This window comes from Mus musculus, chromosome 10 (genome assembly GCF_000001635.26).
Source record: "Mus musculus strain C57BL/6J chromosome 10, GRCm38.p6 C57BL/6J".
Classification (NCBI taxonomy): domain Eukaryota; kingdom Metazoa; phylum Chordata; class Mammalia; order Rodentia; family Muridae; genus Mus; species Mus musculus.
The window spans coordinates 80,566,324-80,581,014 of NC_000076.6; the positions used below are offsets into that span (position 1 = coordinate 80,566,324).

A 14,691-nucleotide genomic window follows, 5' to 3' on the forward strand; every position below is an offset into this window, starting at 1 on the left:
AGAAGCCAATGGGCTCATGGATACCTATGCAGGATGGTATGAATAGCACAAAGGCTAGGGGTTCGCCCCACCCAAGCGCTCCAGGAGGAGCCCATTTGGAGACCCTGCAGGGTGGAAGGCTACACCAGGGGAGTGGCCGCCCTGAGCCAACATACTCGCAGTTCTAGCGTTGGCCACTAGGTGGAGCACAGCACCTCCTCTGGCACAGCAGGTGCAATGGGGCGACTCAACTCCACCCCACCCCGTTGTTCCAGGTCCCAGAGCTCAGCAGACCTCTGGGATCTGATGTCTTTTTCTCAAACAGGGATTTAAGGTCTCATTGGTTCATAAAAGCTCTCAGCCTCTTAAATCCCCGCTCACACCCCTTATTCTGCACCAACCTAATTCTAAGAGTATATGCAGTAGGCATTCAACTTGACATAACAAGAATGGCTTGCGTGGTGGGGGAGGTCTTGAGGGACCTTTTGACTAAAGCTTGTTAGTTCCTCCCACTATGTGCAGCTCTAGGGGTCCGTCCCCACCCCCACCTCCCCTGCTGGCTCCAGAAGGGGGCGGGAAGCGGACGCCCCCAGGCACCCTGTCACCAAGCTCTGGTTGCTGGGTAACGGGGCAGGCGGGTGCGCAGCTGCACCAGGCGTGGGTGACTGAATTGTGCATGCTACTGTAGGCAGCCCCCCCCCCCAGGGCCTCAGAGGGTACTAGCACAGCTGGAGTATATAGGCAGGCTGCCTCAGTTCCCCCAGGATGTAGCTGGGGACCCTAGGGATCATGAGTACCAATCAGACAGACAGAAGGGCAGGTTTTTAAAAAGGGCTTCTTTAATTTAAATATATGGGTGAGAGGCCAGGCGGAATGGAGGAGAGGTGCCCCCTACAGAAAGAACAAATAAATCCCTTAGGACCCTTGTCCTGCCTGCCCTGCGTTCATCACCCTTCAATGGTTAGACCCAAGTCCCAGTTATCAATCAGAACCTGAAGTTGGGGGGCTGGGGGAGGACATCACGGAAAAGCTCTGATTGCTTATGGAGTTAACTCCTAAGAACCTCAGTCCTTTCCCCCTGTTTACAGGAAGGACAGGAGACCAGCAGGAGCTGGGATGAAGCAAGATACATCCAAAAGACAAAAAGAATTGGCCCCAGCCCCCCACCCACCCTGCAAACTAAGGCATCTCATTTCTGTGGCCAAAGAGAAGGGGCAAATGGAAGTACCCAGGAGAGGAGCTGGCCCAGGGCCCTCAGCCCAGCTCCAGAAGGGTGACCTCCCTCATGTAGGCTCAGGTAAAGGTAGCATTACCCAAAGCCTCCCTCATTTCATGATGGAAGATTCTGGAACAAATGGGAATGCCAGTAAACCCCCCACAGCCAACACAGGGCAGCTCAACTTTCTCTGTGTCCCCAATTTCTTGGTGTGTGTGTGGCAATCCCTAATTGCCTTTCTAGAAAAGAAATCCAGTCTGCAGTAGTAGAGGATCCTACTGTAGACTCTCCTGAGACCTTCCCCACTCACCCCTGAGGATGACGGCCACACAAGGGGACCCCCACTGGAACATGGAACTCAGAGCCTGAAAAAAATAAATCTATCCTGTGCAAAAAAAAAAAAAACCCGAGCTACCCCAGAAGGTCCAGGAGCTGAACGCCCTGTTCCCAATCCTGGAGTCCAAGGCCACCCTCTGCAGACACCCGAGAGTGTGGAGCACATGACGGCAGACCAGAGCCCTGTATCCATAGCCCGATGGCCGCAGGGGTCCTATAGATTGTCTGAGACGCAATGCCACAAAGGCCAAACTCAGGGACCCTAACCCAGTGGGAGTAAGGAGGCTAAGCCCCAGGCACCAGACACCCACTGTCTCTCTCACACATATGCACACCCAGATAGGGGGAGCCAGGCCCCCCCACACCAGCAGTCAGAGAGGACAATAAATAATTTCTTTCCCATCTGCCCAGCACCACACCCAAGGTGAGCGGGGATGTGGGGGATGCACCTCCACGTGCCCCACCTGTACCCCACAGCCCTAAGTTCTCTGAAAACTGTGGGTCTCCTGTACCCCTGGGGCTGGGAGTGGGGGGCCCTTATTGAGGGCAGAACCTATGGACACCTGAGATTTGAGTACCCATGGAAGGGGGTCAGCCAGGCTGCACCCCCCCCATTTCCCTGAACTTCCGCCAATGGCTTTCAGTGGAGTGGGGACAGGTAGGGGCCCATGGGAAGCCCCAGTCACCTATGGCTCTGTGTACCTGTGTCCCAACCTGGAGGGGTGACTAGGGGGCTGAAGACAAGGAGTGGGGTAGGCTTCATGCCCAACGCCACCCAGGAGGGAAAGCAGAGGGTGGCAGGAAGGGATGGGGGGGCCTGCCAACTGCCCATTTGGGGTCCCTGCAGAGGGGACAGGACAGTTAACCATGGCTATTTACAGACAGAACCTGAGGCCACCTCCCAGGCCCCCCAGGTGACCCAAGTCCATTCTCAGTCCCCTTGCTGCTTTCTTGAGGTGGGCTGGAACTCCAGGACACAGGCTCTCCAGAGGACAGATGTGTCCCTTGATAGAAATCCCTGCTGAGGCCCAGTAAGGAGGCCACTCAGGGTGGACACGTCAGGGCTCTACAAGCCAGCAGGAGCTGGGCTGGGGACAGGGCTAGGTGTGGGGCTTCCAGCCAAGCTGCAGGGCAGCGAGTCGCTGGGCGAGACGCTGCGGGCACCAGGTCGTCGCAGGAGTTCCGGGCGGAAGCCGGGATGTCGCCGGGCGTGCTTGGTCAGGTGGTCGCTTCGGGTGAACCGCTTGGTACACAGGGGGCAGGGGAAGCGCTTCTCCCCGGTGTGCGTCCGGTGGTGGCGGGCCAGCTCATCAGAACGGGCGAACTTCTTGTCACAGCCAGGCCAGTCGCAGGCAAAGGGCCGCTCACCTGGACAAGGAAGAGTAACCAGTGAGCACGTGAGCGCGGGCAGGGGATGGGTCCAGCTATACAAGTGGCCCTAATCAACACTCCTTGTCACCTTGCTTCCATCTCCTCCACTAGAATGACAGGCATGGGCCACCGAACCTGGCTGGTATTCAGAACCCAGGGCCTGCTGGGGGAGTATTCTGCCCATCGAGCTACATTCCGCAGTCCTATAGGTCTGTGGGAGGGTGGGGTCTTGGTAGCTGCACCATCTAGCCTAGAACTGAAGGCAATCTAGCCTCCCAAACACTGGGCCACCATGCCCCTGGCTAGCCTGTGTCTCTTTGGACACCACTCTGTCGTCTTCTGACCAACTTAACAGGTCCTCAGATGTGCTCCCAACAGTGTCCAAATCGCACAGAAAGAACGTTTCTCCAGGTCCTTCCCCGACACCCTGGGCCACCTGCAATTTTGAATCATCAGGCCCAAGCTAGTTTCAGCCCGTGGATCTGAAGCTGGGGTGCAGCTTCGCGATCTCATACTCTACAGAGGTAGGAAAGGTCAGGCAGCAATTCCAAACTTAGCTTAAATTCAATTCCTGAGGGGGAGGGCAGAGCGCCTAGGGGCGTGGCCTCAGGGAGTAGAGCCAGTCACACAGCAATTACTGCTGGACAGGGGCGGGCCTACTAGGCAACTTCCTCCACAAACCACTCCCACCGCCCTATTGGCCTCGCCCCGGTCCCCGCCAGCCCAACCAAGCTCTCTGGTCCTCAGGAGGCCCCCACAACACCAGGCCTCATCTTGTGGTTAACATCTTCCCAGATGGGCCTCCAAGGACCAAGAAGAGGCTGACTGGTTCACCCAGGACTTGGTTTGGATGGCTATAGGTTCCAGATCTGGAGAGGAGGGACCATATGCACGGTGTGTATCCAAAAGCCTAGGGTGGTGTGTGGACACAGTGTGGACCAGAAAGCCCGTGTACAATTCTGCTTGTGACAGAGTCCAGAGGAGGTTGGAGGCAGAACCAGGCCACTAGTGACCCAAAGGTCTAAGCTCTGGAAGCTACAATGGGACTAGTACGAGGCTACCTCGTGTGGTCTCCAGACTAATCCACCGGAGAACAGGTACTCTCAAAGACTCATGTCCCTCAGGAAATGGCCAAGGGGCCCTCTAGACAGGACTCATGGAAGTGAGGAGAGGGAGTGTAGAGGTGACCAGAAAGTGGAACAGATACTATTCTACACCGAAGGCTGGGGTGACAGCTTAGGGGATCCCAGGAGAGAAGAACTGAGGAACGGGAGGGAAAGTGGACGGATCTGGAACTAGGCGGGCATCAGCCATCACCGCCCAGGAAGCAGGCAGCTGAAAATTATCTCCATCCGGGCCCCCTGCAAACCACACCCAAGGGCCCCTCACCATGGAGGCGCAGAACGCAGGAAACTGCCACTGGGATACCCATGTGCCAATTCTATTTGGCATCCAGGCAACCTGAGGGCCCACAGGCTACAATCCTAGACAGCAAAGAAAGGGAAGAGGGACCGTGTACCCAGAAGGCTGCCCTTGTCATTTCCAAAGTGTCCTCCTAAATGATCCAAAATACTGGGTCCAGCCAGCGGGCCCCAGAAAGTACCCCTCCCCACCACAGAGCACAAAGGGCTCAATCTGGAGGGATGGGGCGCTTGTTTATAGGGCTAGGTTCCTAGCTTTGGAACAAGACACCAGGTGACAGAATGGTGTCCGTACAAGGGGGACAAGCAATCCTGTCGCCATTTTGCGGACAGAGGATGGGGGGCGGGGGAAGAGGAAAGGGGACACCCCCTTGCATGCAATCAGCTTACTTCCCCTTTCGGAGCCTCCCTGTGGGGCTGGTGCCCCCCCCCCATGTCCCCCTAGTTCTACTTTGTCAGGAGCAGGTTGCAGTGGAGGCGACTGCTGCCAGCACCAGCCTGCTGGGAACACAAATGCTGCACGTAGTTCAGCGATGGCGACCGGTGGTGACTTCAGCAGCCCAACTGGCCTTGCTCACGTGGTCCTAGCTCCCGCCACAGGGGAGACAGAGGCCCGGGCCAGGGTCGCCTAGCAGTGCTAGGAGCCTGCCAGTTCCCGCCCCACACTTGGGGGTTGGGAAGCGCACGTGTGCACCCCGATGGTGGTACGCCATGCTCACTAAACTCCACCCCACAACACTGGATGCACAGATGCCAAAAGCCTGGCCTGGATGTGCTAAGGTATCACAATTTACCCAGAAGGGTGACGTGAGGAGTGGGGGTGCTGCTGGCGAGGGAGTGTTTGAAAGACCAAGCTGCAGGAGTCCCCGGCCTGGCAACCGGACCGTGGGGGAGGAGGAATAGGTGGGTGGGTACTACGCTAGAAGGGTCCTGTGGGCGTGGCTGTGGACTTGACCCTGACTCGGGAAGGGCCAGGGTGAGCTAGGGACGCCTCTCTCTAACTCAGGAGCCTTAGGTACTTTGCAGACTCTAACACTTGCAGGTTGTGACATCCTGTAAACTTGCTCCAGGAGGGGAGTGGCCAGCAGAGGGGGACCTGAAGGTGCAGTTTCCATCTGGCCACGCCTGACTCTATCTGGGTCTAAACTCCTCAAGGGGAGGCCTGTTCTGGTACTTAAGCCCAGCAGCTGTATAGGGCTTGCCAGACTTCCACCTTGGCTGGCAGTCAATGATAAAGTCCAAACCTTGGCTCTGTAGCTGCCCACTACCGTTTCCCTGTGAGCATCACCTCTGGCTCTGGTGGTGGTCACCCAATGTGACACTTTTCCCTCCCTAATGCCTAGTTGTGAGTGGAGACCAGGTACTGAGTTCCCAATTTGGTTCCTGAAACTTCATAGCATGAGTCTGGCCTACAGTGGGTGCTTAACACTGGCCTGTGGGTCTGGATGAAGGCTCGTGAACCAGGAAGGCAGCCTCCTCGATGTGCTCAGAATCCTGAAACTCCAAGGGGGGCTCCTAGCACTCTCTTTACATAGAGGGGCAATGTACTGGGAAGAGACCTCCTGCTACCCTAACGGAGGTGGATCCTCAGGACCCACGACCTTTACATATGCACCATGGTACACACGTGTCCATACACACAAGCACACAGTAAATACAAATATTTTATGTCAGGTGGTGGCGCACGCCTTTGATCCCAGCACTCGGGAGGCAGAGGTGGGCAGATCTCTGAGACCAGCCTGGTCTAGAGAGAGTTCCAAAATAGCCAGGACTACAAAGAGAAACCTTGAGGCCAACCTAGTCTACATTTTAGATCCCAAACTGTCTCAAAAGTTCATGAGTTAGAGCATGACCCAGTACCCCTCTCCTTCCCAGAGGGCCGAGCTGCCTGATCACTGTCAGGAGCTCTTGAAACAGGCAATAAGGACAACACCCCCATGGGACTCCCTGAGATGGACACCAACCCACCTCTCCAAAGGGTTACCAGTCCTCTGGCTGGTATAATCTGCCTGCCAACTGCCAGCCCATCTGGCTGCTTTTATCAGAAGCCTAGGTGGGGGTGCGGTTATCACCTCCAGCAATGTTGGGGGCCCTCACCAGCTGGAGAGCATGCAGCCAGCCCAGTTGCTGTGAATTGTAAGGAAGAGCTGAATTGACAGGGTGGTAGCAGTTCCCAAAGGCCACCTCAACCCCATAGGGTGTGACCCTCTCTCTCTCTCTCTCTCTCTCTCTCTCTCTCTCTCTCTCTCTCTCTCTCATTTTAGTTTTTCGAGACAGGGTTTCTCTGTCCTGGCTGTCCTGGAATTCACTCTGTAGACCAGGCTGGCCTTGAACTCAGAAATCCGCCTGCCTCTGCCTCCCAAGTGCTGGGATTAAAGGCTTAAAGGCCTGTGCCACTACTGCCTGGCTCCTCTTTTCTACAGAGCTCCCAAATCCCCACTGAGGAACCTTGCCCCTCTGCCTGTGGGTGACCAGGCTCCTTCCCATCCCAGCCTCAGTTTCCCTGTCTTTCCTCCCAGAAACATCCTCAAAGAATTAGAACCATTACTTTGGCCTGGTCAGAACACTAGGGGTGGCCATAGCCTTCTCTGCATCCCACCCCCCTCCAGACATCACCTCACCCTCAACCCCTCTCCCACCCTAACCCCTCCTCCATAAAGAGATTTCCTGATGAAGCCAAGCAGGCCTCTGAGACAACCCCGCCCTTGAGATTAAAGGCAACACTTCAGTAGCCTTCAAAATCCCAGCCCTAGAGCCAGCTCAGTGTTCCCTCTCCAGCCACACTGTTCCTGGCCCCACCCAGCTACACAGGCCTCAGCAAATCAGCCCTCCCCACCTTCCCACTTCATGGTTACTGGGGGGCAGGATGCCCACAAAGACCCTACAGTGTCCTGGTGACCACAGATATGAACACTTCTTCAAACCTCTAATTTTTGTGTGTGCATCATTGTGTGTGTAGGAACACGCACCAGGTGCATGCAGAAGTCACTGCCGGTGACAAGCGGGGACTCTCCTTCTGCTGTGCTGGTCTCTGAGATGCATCTTTCTTGGCCGTCACCCTTACCCAATTGAGCCATCATCACCCTTGCCCAGACTCAAGTTTCTCAGACTTAAGTAAGCGGGTTTTTCGGCTATCTGGAGATGAGCCTGAAGCCTCCAGGAGATCCTGGGCACTGAGGAGGCCAAGCTGAAGGGCCCAGAACATCTTACTGTGAAGAACTGGTCCTAAAGGGGTGAGACCCTGCCTGGATGAATGTCCAGACCTCTCCTAGGTCTGGGTTCTATCTCACGAGACCATATCAAGGACCCCCCCACCCTCTGAGGCCCAGGGAAAGAGGATGCCAGAGATGGAGGGGGCTTGGCAGGCAGAACAGGAGCCAGCCTCTCCTCCCGCCCCCGCCCCAAGGCTAGCTCTCTCGGTATCCATAGCAACCACGTCAACATCTCCCACAGTCTCTAAAGTCCTTCCCCAACCCAAGCAGGGGCTGTGGCAACTGGAGTGTCAAGCTCTGCTTACAGCCTTTGCTGGGAGTGTCCTGTAACCCCCACCACCAGCTCTCCTCCGCACCCCCAAGTACAATGAAGTGGACATAGCGGGGCTGCAAGGTGCCCTCTACCCGGTGCTATCTGTGCCTCCATCAGAGAACTAAACGGATCCAGGTCGTAGTCAGGCATGAGTGGGTAGGTAGACAGGATTCTTTCTCCTAGTCCACAGCCTTAGGGCATGGCTCTGGAGGGGATCAGATCTACCTCAGGCCCTATACTAGAGATGAGTCCTACTGACCTGAGGTGTACGTGACCACACAGGCTTCCTAAGTCAGCAGTATGCCACCTTCACTTGAGGGTGGAGTAGCCAAATCCCCTGCACAGAGAAGAGACTGGGGAAGCCAGCTGTGGCTCTTTAGCCCTAGGCAGAAGACTGAAGCAGGAGGATTTACCTTGAGTTTCAAAGTTAGTTTGGGCTACAGAGTGAGAACATGTCTCAAAAATTGAGGCCTGGTGGCACACACCTTTAATCCCAGTACTGGACAGGCAGAAGCAGGCCAATCTGTGAGTTCAAGGCTATCCTAGTCTACAGAGCAAGTCCCAGGATTGCCCTGGCTACAGTCGTTTAAATTAACTAAAAGGCAGGATGTAAATTCAGTGCTCCCCAGACACCCCCAAAATGACATAAAGGTGCCCAGATCCAATATGAATCTCTTGATCCCATGAATGGTGTTAATAAGGGAGTTTGGGGACACGGTATCCCGTGTGTGTCCTGGTGGTCAAGGATGATTCAGGATCCAGTGTAGAGTGGAACTCCATACCCCACCTCGTGGACCTGCCTGCTGTCATCCCTAGACCCCAGACTTCAGCTCTCAGGCCTCAATTTCTCTAGCAAGGCAGGTCACCCTTCCCAGCTTAGGGGTGGCTTGCAGCCTTTGACATTTGAGTAACAGAACTGTCTCCAGGTGGGGAGGGCGTTGGATTCCTCTGTGATCGACCTCAAGTTCTGGGAACTAGGAAGCCTGCTGGGTTGGAAGGTGTGGGTGGTGCAGTCTGAATCAGAAAGACAGGGTCCCTGGCTCAGCAGGCTCCCATCACTGCAAGGCCAAATTCACTTGGTGTGAGCCAGGACACCCTGGATTCCAGTCTGTGGCAAAGAGAGACATCTTTCTCCACTCTCTCTCTCCCTTCCCCCAAACCAACCCCCAACACACACACACAGCCTTGCTACATGTGTGGCCCCCTCAAATGTTCTGTAGAGAGAAATGTGTATACACAGGTGATATGGAGCTGCCCATACATGTGGGCACCAACACGGGGGTAGCCCCTAGACCACAGGGGCTCAAGCCAGCAGCTCAAAACACAGTGAGAGGAGGCATCATCTATGCCCTCTCTCTGGCTCAGTAGAATCCAAAGATGGCTCCTCCACCCCCATACCTGCCCTGAACATGCCTGGGGCCACCCACACACCTATGGAGGCTGTCCTAATCTCTCTCCCAGTGTGACCATGTTAGGAGACCCACCCCCACCCCCATCAAGCCCTCTTTGGGTGCCTTGCTGCCCACATCAACTGTATCAGTAAGGCAGCCTCTATCTCTTATATAGACAGGAGATGGCGAACCAAAAGCAAGTAAATAGAGGGATAACAAGCAGGGGGCCCTATCCCAGGGATGCCTTGGAGCTGTTGACTACACCGCTGTTAAAGGGGTAGATTGTCAAATCCCAGTGCAAATCCCAGCTAACATGGATAGACCCTTGGACAGGAAGCGGCCAGTACCTAGCAAAAGGTTTGCCCCATCCAATCCGGGGGGATTGGGCATCCCAGAAACACTGGTGTGGCTAAATCTCGTTGTCCATCTTGGACCTTGACCTGACCCATCACAGGTGTGTGGAGTGGGCCAACACAAAACGTAGGCGAAGAGTTGTGGTGAGGATTTCAATCCCACTGGATTGAAGATTCAAGCCCCAACTCCAGGTCCGGGTCGTGGCCTCGCTCCACCATGTTAAAAGTACACAGAATGGAAAGAAAAATGTTCCGGGCAGCCACCCCTCACCACTGCTATGCTACCACCTAACCCTGCGCGAGAGTCTTCGCTGCCCTTCGGAGGGAATCCGCGCTGCTACCCAGAAGGCCGTAACCCGGATCTACCGACCCTCTTCACAGATAAGGAAACTGAGGCTGGGGGAGGGCCGAGAAAGAACTACGGAACCGGATGTTCTGACCACCAAGGGCGAGACCATGAAGCGCAGAAAAACAGGACAAGAATACCAAGCGAAAACGAAGGAGTAGGGGGCTGAGGACTGTGATCGCGCGTGGTGGACCCACCATGCCGGGGTAGATCCCGAACAACCTGCAATCGCGGGAGATTTGGCCACCAGGGCCGCCCTCCGCGCGCCGCCCGACCGCGTGGCCGCCACGCCTCCCCGCGCGCGCCCCACCCACCACGTCCCCGCCCTCCCGGCCGGCGGGCCGCTGAAGCCTGGGCGCGCCCCCCTCCCCGCCCCCCACGCGCCACGCAGTTTCGGGGTTCCAAGTGAGATGGGGGAACGGGGTCCCCGAGACCTCTCTAATGCACTCCCTGCATCCCACCTGTGTAAAATACGAGGGGCTTACCTGTGTGAGTCCGCAGGTGTGACTTGAGGTGCGAAGACTTGTAATAGGCTTTGGCGCAGCCATGGAAGGGACAGCGGTGGCTTTTGGCGGCGCCGGGGGCGCGGCCCGAAGAGGGAGACGAAGCGGCTGAGGAGGAGGAGACCGGAGAGGTGCCCCCCGCGGTGCTGGCTGCGGTGGCGACTACCGGCCCGCCTCTCAGATCGGCCAGGATGCTGGCGGCCAGCAGGTGGGGCGCAGCGGTGGCGCCTCCCGGCCCCGGAGCCGTAGCTGGCGGTGGCGGTGCCCCAGGGGTCCCCGGCGGCGTGGCCTCGCGGCGCGTGGCGCGCACATCCAGACCGGCAGCGGGGCCCGCGCCCTCGGGGCCGGGTCGTCCGCGATGCACCACGGCTCCCGAGGAGATGGCCATGAGCACGTCGGCGGCAAAGTAATCCACACACGCCACGGCCGCCGACATGCCGGGCAAGGACGCGGAGACACGGAATCGGCGGCGGGAGAGAAGCGGAGGCGGTGGGACCTACGCCCGTCCGGCCGGCAGCGGCTGCTAGAGTGCGGGAGGCGGAGGAGGGAAGGGAGGAGGAGGCCCCGGCGCGCCGCCGCCGCCCGCGCTCAGTCCCGCCCCGCCCCGCCTGACGCTCCCTGACGCACCGGAGCCCGCGGGGGCGGCCGCAGCCTGCCCCTCCTGGAGGACGCCCCCTCGGGGCTCAGTAGCCACGCCCTCTCCCCACCGCGGACACGCCCCCTCCTGCCGCGCCCTCGGTCCTCCAGAGAGTCGCGCGCCACCGCTGATGGGCGGAGCTCACACTGCCAGCTGCCGGTCCTCCCGCACTTCAAACCCCCCCTCCCCTCGTGTACCAGCAGAGCACCCGGGGTCCCCAAATCCCTGGATTGTGCCCTCTCCACGTAAGAACAAGCCAAACGGAGGGAAATCGTTCCCCTGGCCTGGTACGCACTACCCTCACCAGTGCCCTTCCCGGATCGTCACCTCCCAAGGCTTTGAGAGTTACGCCCACCCCCGCGACACGCCCACACACCCCACCCCAGCCTCGGATGCTCCGCCTCCTACCCCCAGTGCGCGCCACGCCTCCTCCGGGCGCGCGCTCCATCCTCTTCCCGGCGCGCCCACCACGCTGTGCCCGGTGCGCAGTCGCCGGGAACTCTCCCCTCCCCAACTCGTCCCTCCTCCCACTCCACATTCAGGCACTGGGACGCGCCCCTGTCCGCGGTGTGTGTGTCGGGGGATGGGGTGGGGAGTGCGATCCGCACGTGGCCAGGGTGGGGGTGCGGAAGCGCGCTGCCCCGCCCCCGGGCCACGTGCGCGACCCTCCCCCTCCTTCCTGGCCTTGAAGCAGGGCAATAACCCACCAATCCTGACTCCCCATCTCTGGGTCCCCAATGCCATTCTTGGCTTGGGGACAAAATATCCCGGAGGTCGAACTTGAGAGCGTAGGGTACCCACTACCCTGCCTAGCTGATCGAGTTTGTAGAGTTCGTCTTTGCGCACCGGGACTCGAGAATCACTAGGCCTGTGGATAACCGGTATGGCAAAAGTGAACAGGGCTGCAATAAGAAGGTCTGGCTCGGTCATCTATGCGAAGCTAGGGACACTGGAGTTCTGGTTGTTTCGTCCCTCCCTCACTGGCCCTTTGAGACTGGGACAGGGAAACTGAGGCTGACTAATGGAGCGATTGGAAACTTCCATGGATAATCGACCAAGTTGTGAAATGATGGTCCCCTAAAAGCCCCAGGCCCTAGGCGCCGGTTGCGCGGAAGTAGGAGACCAGGCTCCCGCCCCTTCCTAACTCCCGCCGGGTTGCGGAGGCCATGCAGTGGCCCGCGCAGCCTCCAGGGGGCGAAGCACCCCAACCGACAGCAGTCTGTCGGTCCGAGCTCCATCATGTTTATTCCCCAGCAGAGGCTAACCGGTGGCAGAGGTCCTTGCTCTGGGTGTCATCTCTACCTTCCCCACCTGCACCCCAAGCTGACTTGGTCAGGTTCCAGTGCTCTGCCGTCGAGTTGGCCATGTTTCTCTAGGCCCCACTATACTTTGTGTTGACACCGTGTCCCTCAACGACAGAGGTTGAATACTCTGGGGGACCTCTGCACAAATCTAGCTGGACAGAAATGGACAGGTTACACAAGTCCACGTTGTTCAGAAGTACACACCTACCCATCTTTCCATTGCTTGCCCTCCAACAACCAGAACCCTGCGATCCTGACCCAGCTTCTGTGGCTTTCTGAAGGGATCTTTTGCCCTCCCTCCCGCCACCTGAAGAGAGGAGCCATCAGGATGAATTGATTCATGATGCCCCGCCTAACAGCAGCTAGAGTGGTAAGTAAGGTTGGTTGTACAACCACCAGGTGGTGCCACTTAGCATGCCCCAAGCACATTTGTGTCCTAAGGGCTTAAGCCTGTGAGAGCCGGCTGTGAGCTAATCCTGCCATTGCATGTAGCAGCCCCCCATTACCGTTCATGCATATTAGCCTCATACCCCAAGCCCCAGACACGAGGTGGATCGGTTGTTGATCTGACCCAGGAGAGACCTAAAAACAGTCGCCCTACCTTACAGATGGCACAGTCAAGGCTGAGGACTCTGGGAAAATATCCAGCCTGCTCCCACAAGAACAGGAGTACTGGTAAGTCACTCTTTCTGATGGTATCCCTAGGGCTCAAACACTTGGTCCTTGCTAGTCCCACGGGGGAGCTCTGGTTTGTCCTTTGTTTTTATTTTCATAAAGGATCTACGGGAGTTATGGGGACAGGTCTGACACCCAACATTTGGCTACACAAATTTCAGGTCTTTTTTTTGACACAACTCTGGCTGACCTAGAATTTATTCTGGTCTCAAACTCAGCGTGCCTCTGCCTTCCGCGTGCTGGAATTAAAGATGTGACCACCACACCAGTCCCCCAAAGGTGAACTATTAAGGACCACGTTGAGAACTTTGGGTTCCTATATGAAGGATGGGGCTAAGATGCAGGGGGCCTAAGAGAGCCCCTGGCAGGCACTTGGGTCTCAGAAAAGTCAGAGATCCCAGAGACCTGTCACTTCCTGGAGACTTAAAGTGTGCCTGTTTTGACCTATGCCCTGGGGACATCCACAGACTTGGGTCCGGTGGAACAGAGACTACAGACCCATCCATGTCACTGTTGCTCCCAACTCATGTGGCTGAAGCCAGCCAGGCATAGTGCTTTTTGTTGGGGACAGTGACCCTAAGATTTAGCTTGAACCTGGGCAGCATCCAACACAAGCAGGAAGCTGAACCAGGCTTCATAGGACTATGTTTTGTGGGGATTTTTTTGTTTGTTTGTTTTCTTTTTTTCTTTTTTTTTTTTGGTTTTTCGAGACAGGGTTTCTCTATAGCACTGGTTGTCCTGGAACTCACTTTGTAGACCAGTCTGGCCTCGAACTCAGAAATCCGCCTGCCTCTGCCTCCCGAGTGCTGGGATTAAAGGTGTGTGCCAACACCGCCGGGCTCTTGGTTTTGGTTTTTATTTTTGATTATCTGGGCATGTCATCCACACCTTTATGCCTAGTGCTCCGAGGTGGAGGCAGGAAGATCGGGAGATCAAGATTATTCTTGGCTATAAAGTTGCAGAGCAGGGCAGTGATGGCCATGCCTTTGATCCCAGCACTTGGGAGGCAGAGGCAGGGGGATCTGTATAAGTTTGAGGCCAGCCTGGTCTACAGAGTGAGTTCCAGGACAGCCAAACCTACACAGAAACCTTGTCTTGAAAAAGAAAAAAACAGGGCTGAAGAGATGGCTCAGCGGTTAAGAGCACCGAGACTGCTCTTGCAGAGGTCCTGAGTTCAATTACCAGCAACCACATGGTGGCTCACAACCATCTGTAATGAGATCTGTAATGAGATCTGATGCCCTCTTCTGGGGTCTGAAGACAGCTACAGTGTACTTACATATAATAAATAAATATTAAAAAAAAAAAAAAAAGAAAAGAAAAAGAGAGCAACCTCTGAGCCAGTGAGCAGGTCAGCCACTTTTGCGTGTATGTACAATAATATCCAACATGGGTGCCTCAGAACCAAAGGTGGCCAGCATCCCAACATGTTTGTCCTGGTCCCTATTATATATATATCCAGGATAAGGGAGGTAGCTGTGTCATAGAGACCTGTGTCCAAGGACACGGTGGGCTCTGGGGAAGTCTGAACCTTGGGCAACCATTGGTCCCTGGCCTTTGTTACTCTCAGCTGGGTCCATTGGTCCTCAAAGACAGGAAAGTCCTACCAGCTATCAACGACTATGTCCATGTTT

The 14,691-nt window shown here is 56.5% G+C and overlaps 1 protein-coding gene and 1 long non-coding RNA gene across 2 annotated transcripts; one reads left to right on the forward strand and one right to left on the reverse strand.

Annotated features, from left to right (window-relative positions):
- Window positions 1-797: 797 nt before the first annotated feature.
- On the reverse strand, window positions 798-10,973 carry Klf16 (Kruppel-like factor 16). Its single transcript, NM_078477.2, has 2 exons — window positions 10,424-10,973; window positions 798-2,899 (listed from the first exon to the last, which is right to left on the reverse strand). Exons 1-2 carry the CDS (start codon window positions 10,875-10,877, stop codon window positions 2,598-2,600), a joined length of 756 nt encoding a protein of 251 aa, NP_510962.2. The 5' UTR covers window positions 10,878-10,973; the 3' UTR covers window positions 798-2,597.
- An 827-nt stretch (window positions 10,974-11,800) lies between these two features.
- Gm26710 (predicted gene, 26710) lies at window positions 11,801-13,173 on the forward strand. Its single transcript, NR_155863.1, has 3 exons — window positions 11,801-11,959; window positions 12,624-12,752; window positions 12,991-13,173. It is a non-coding gene; the product is annotated as a predicted gene, 26710 (long non-coding RNA).
- Window positions 13,174-14,691: the final 1,518 nt, after the last annotated feature.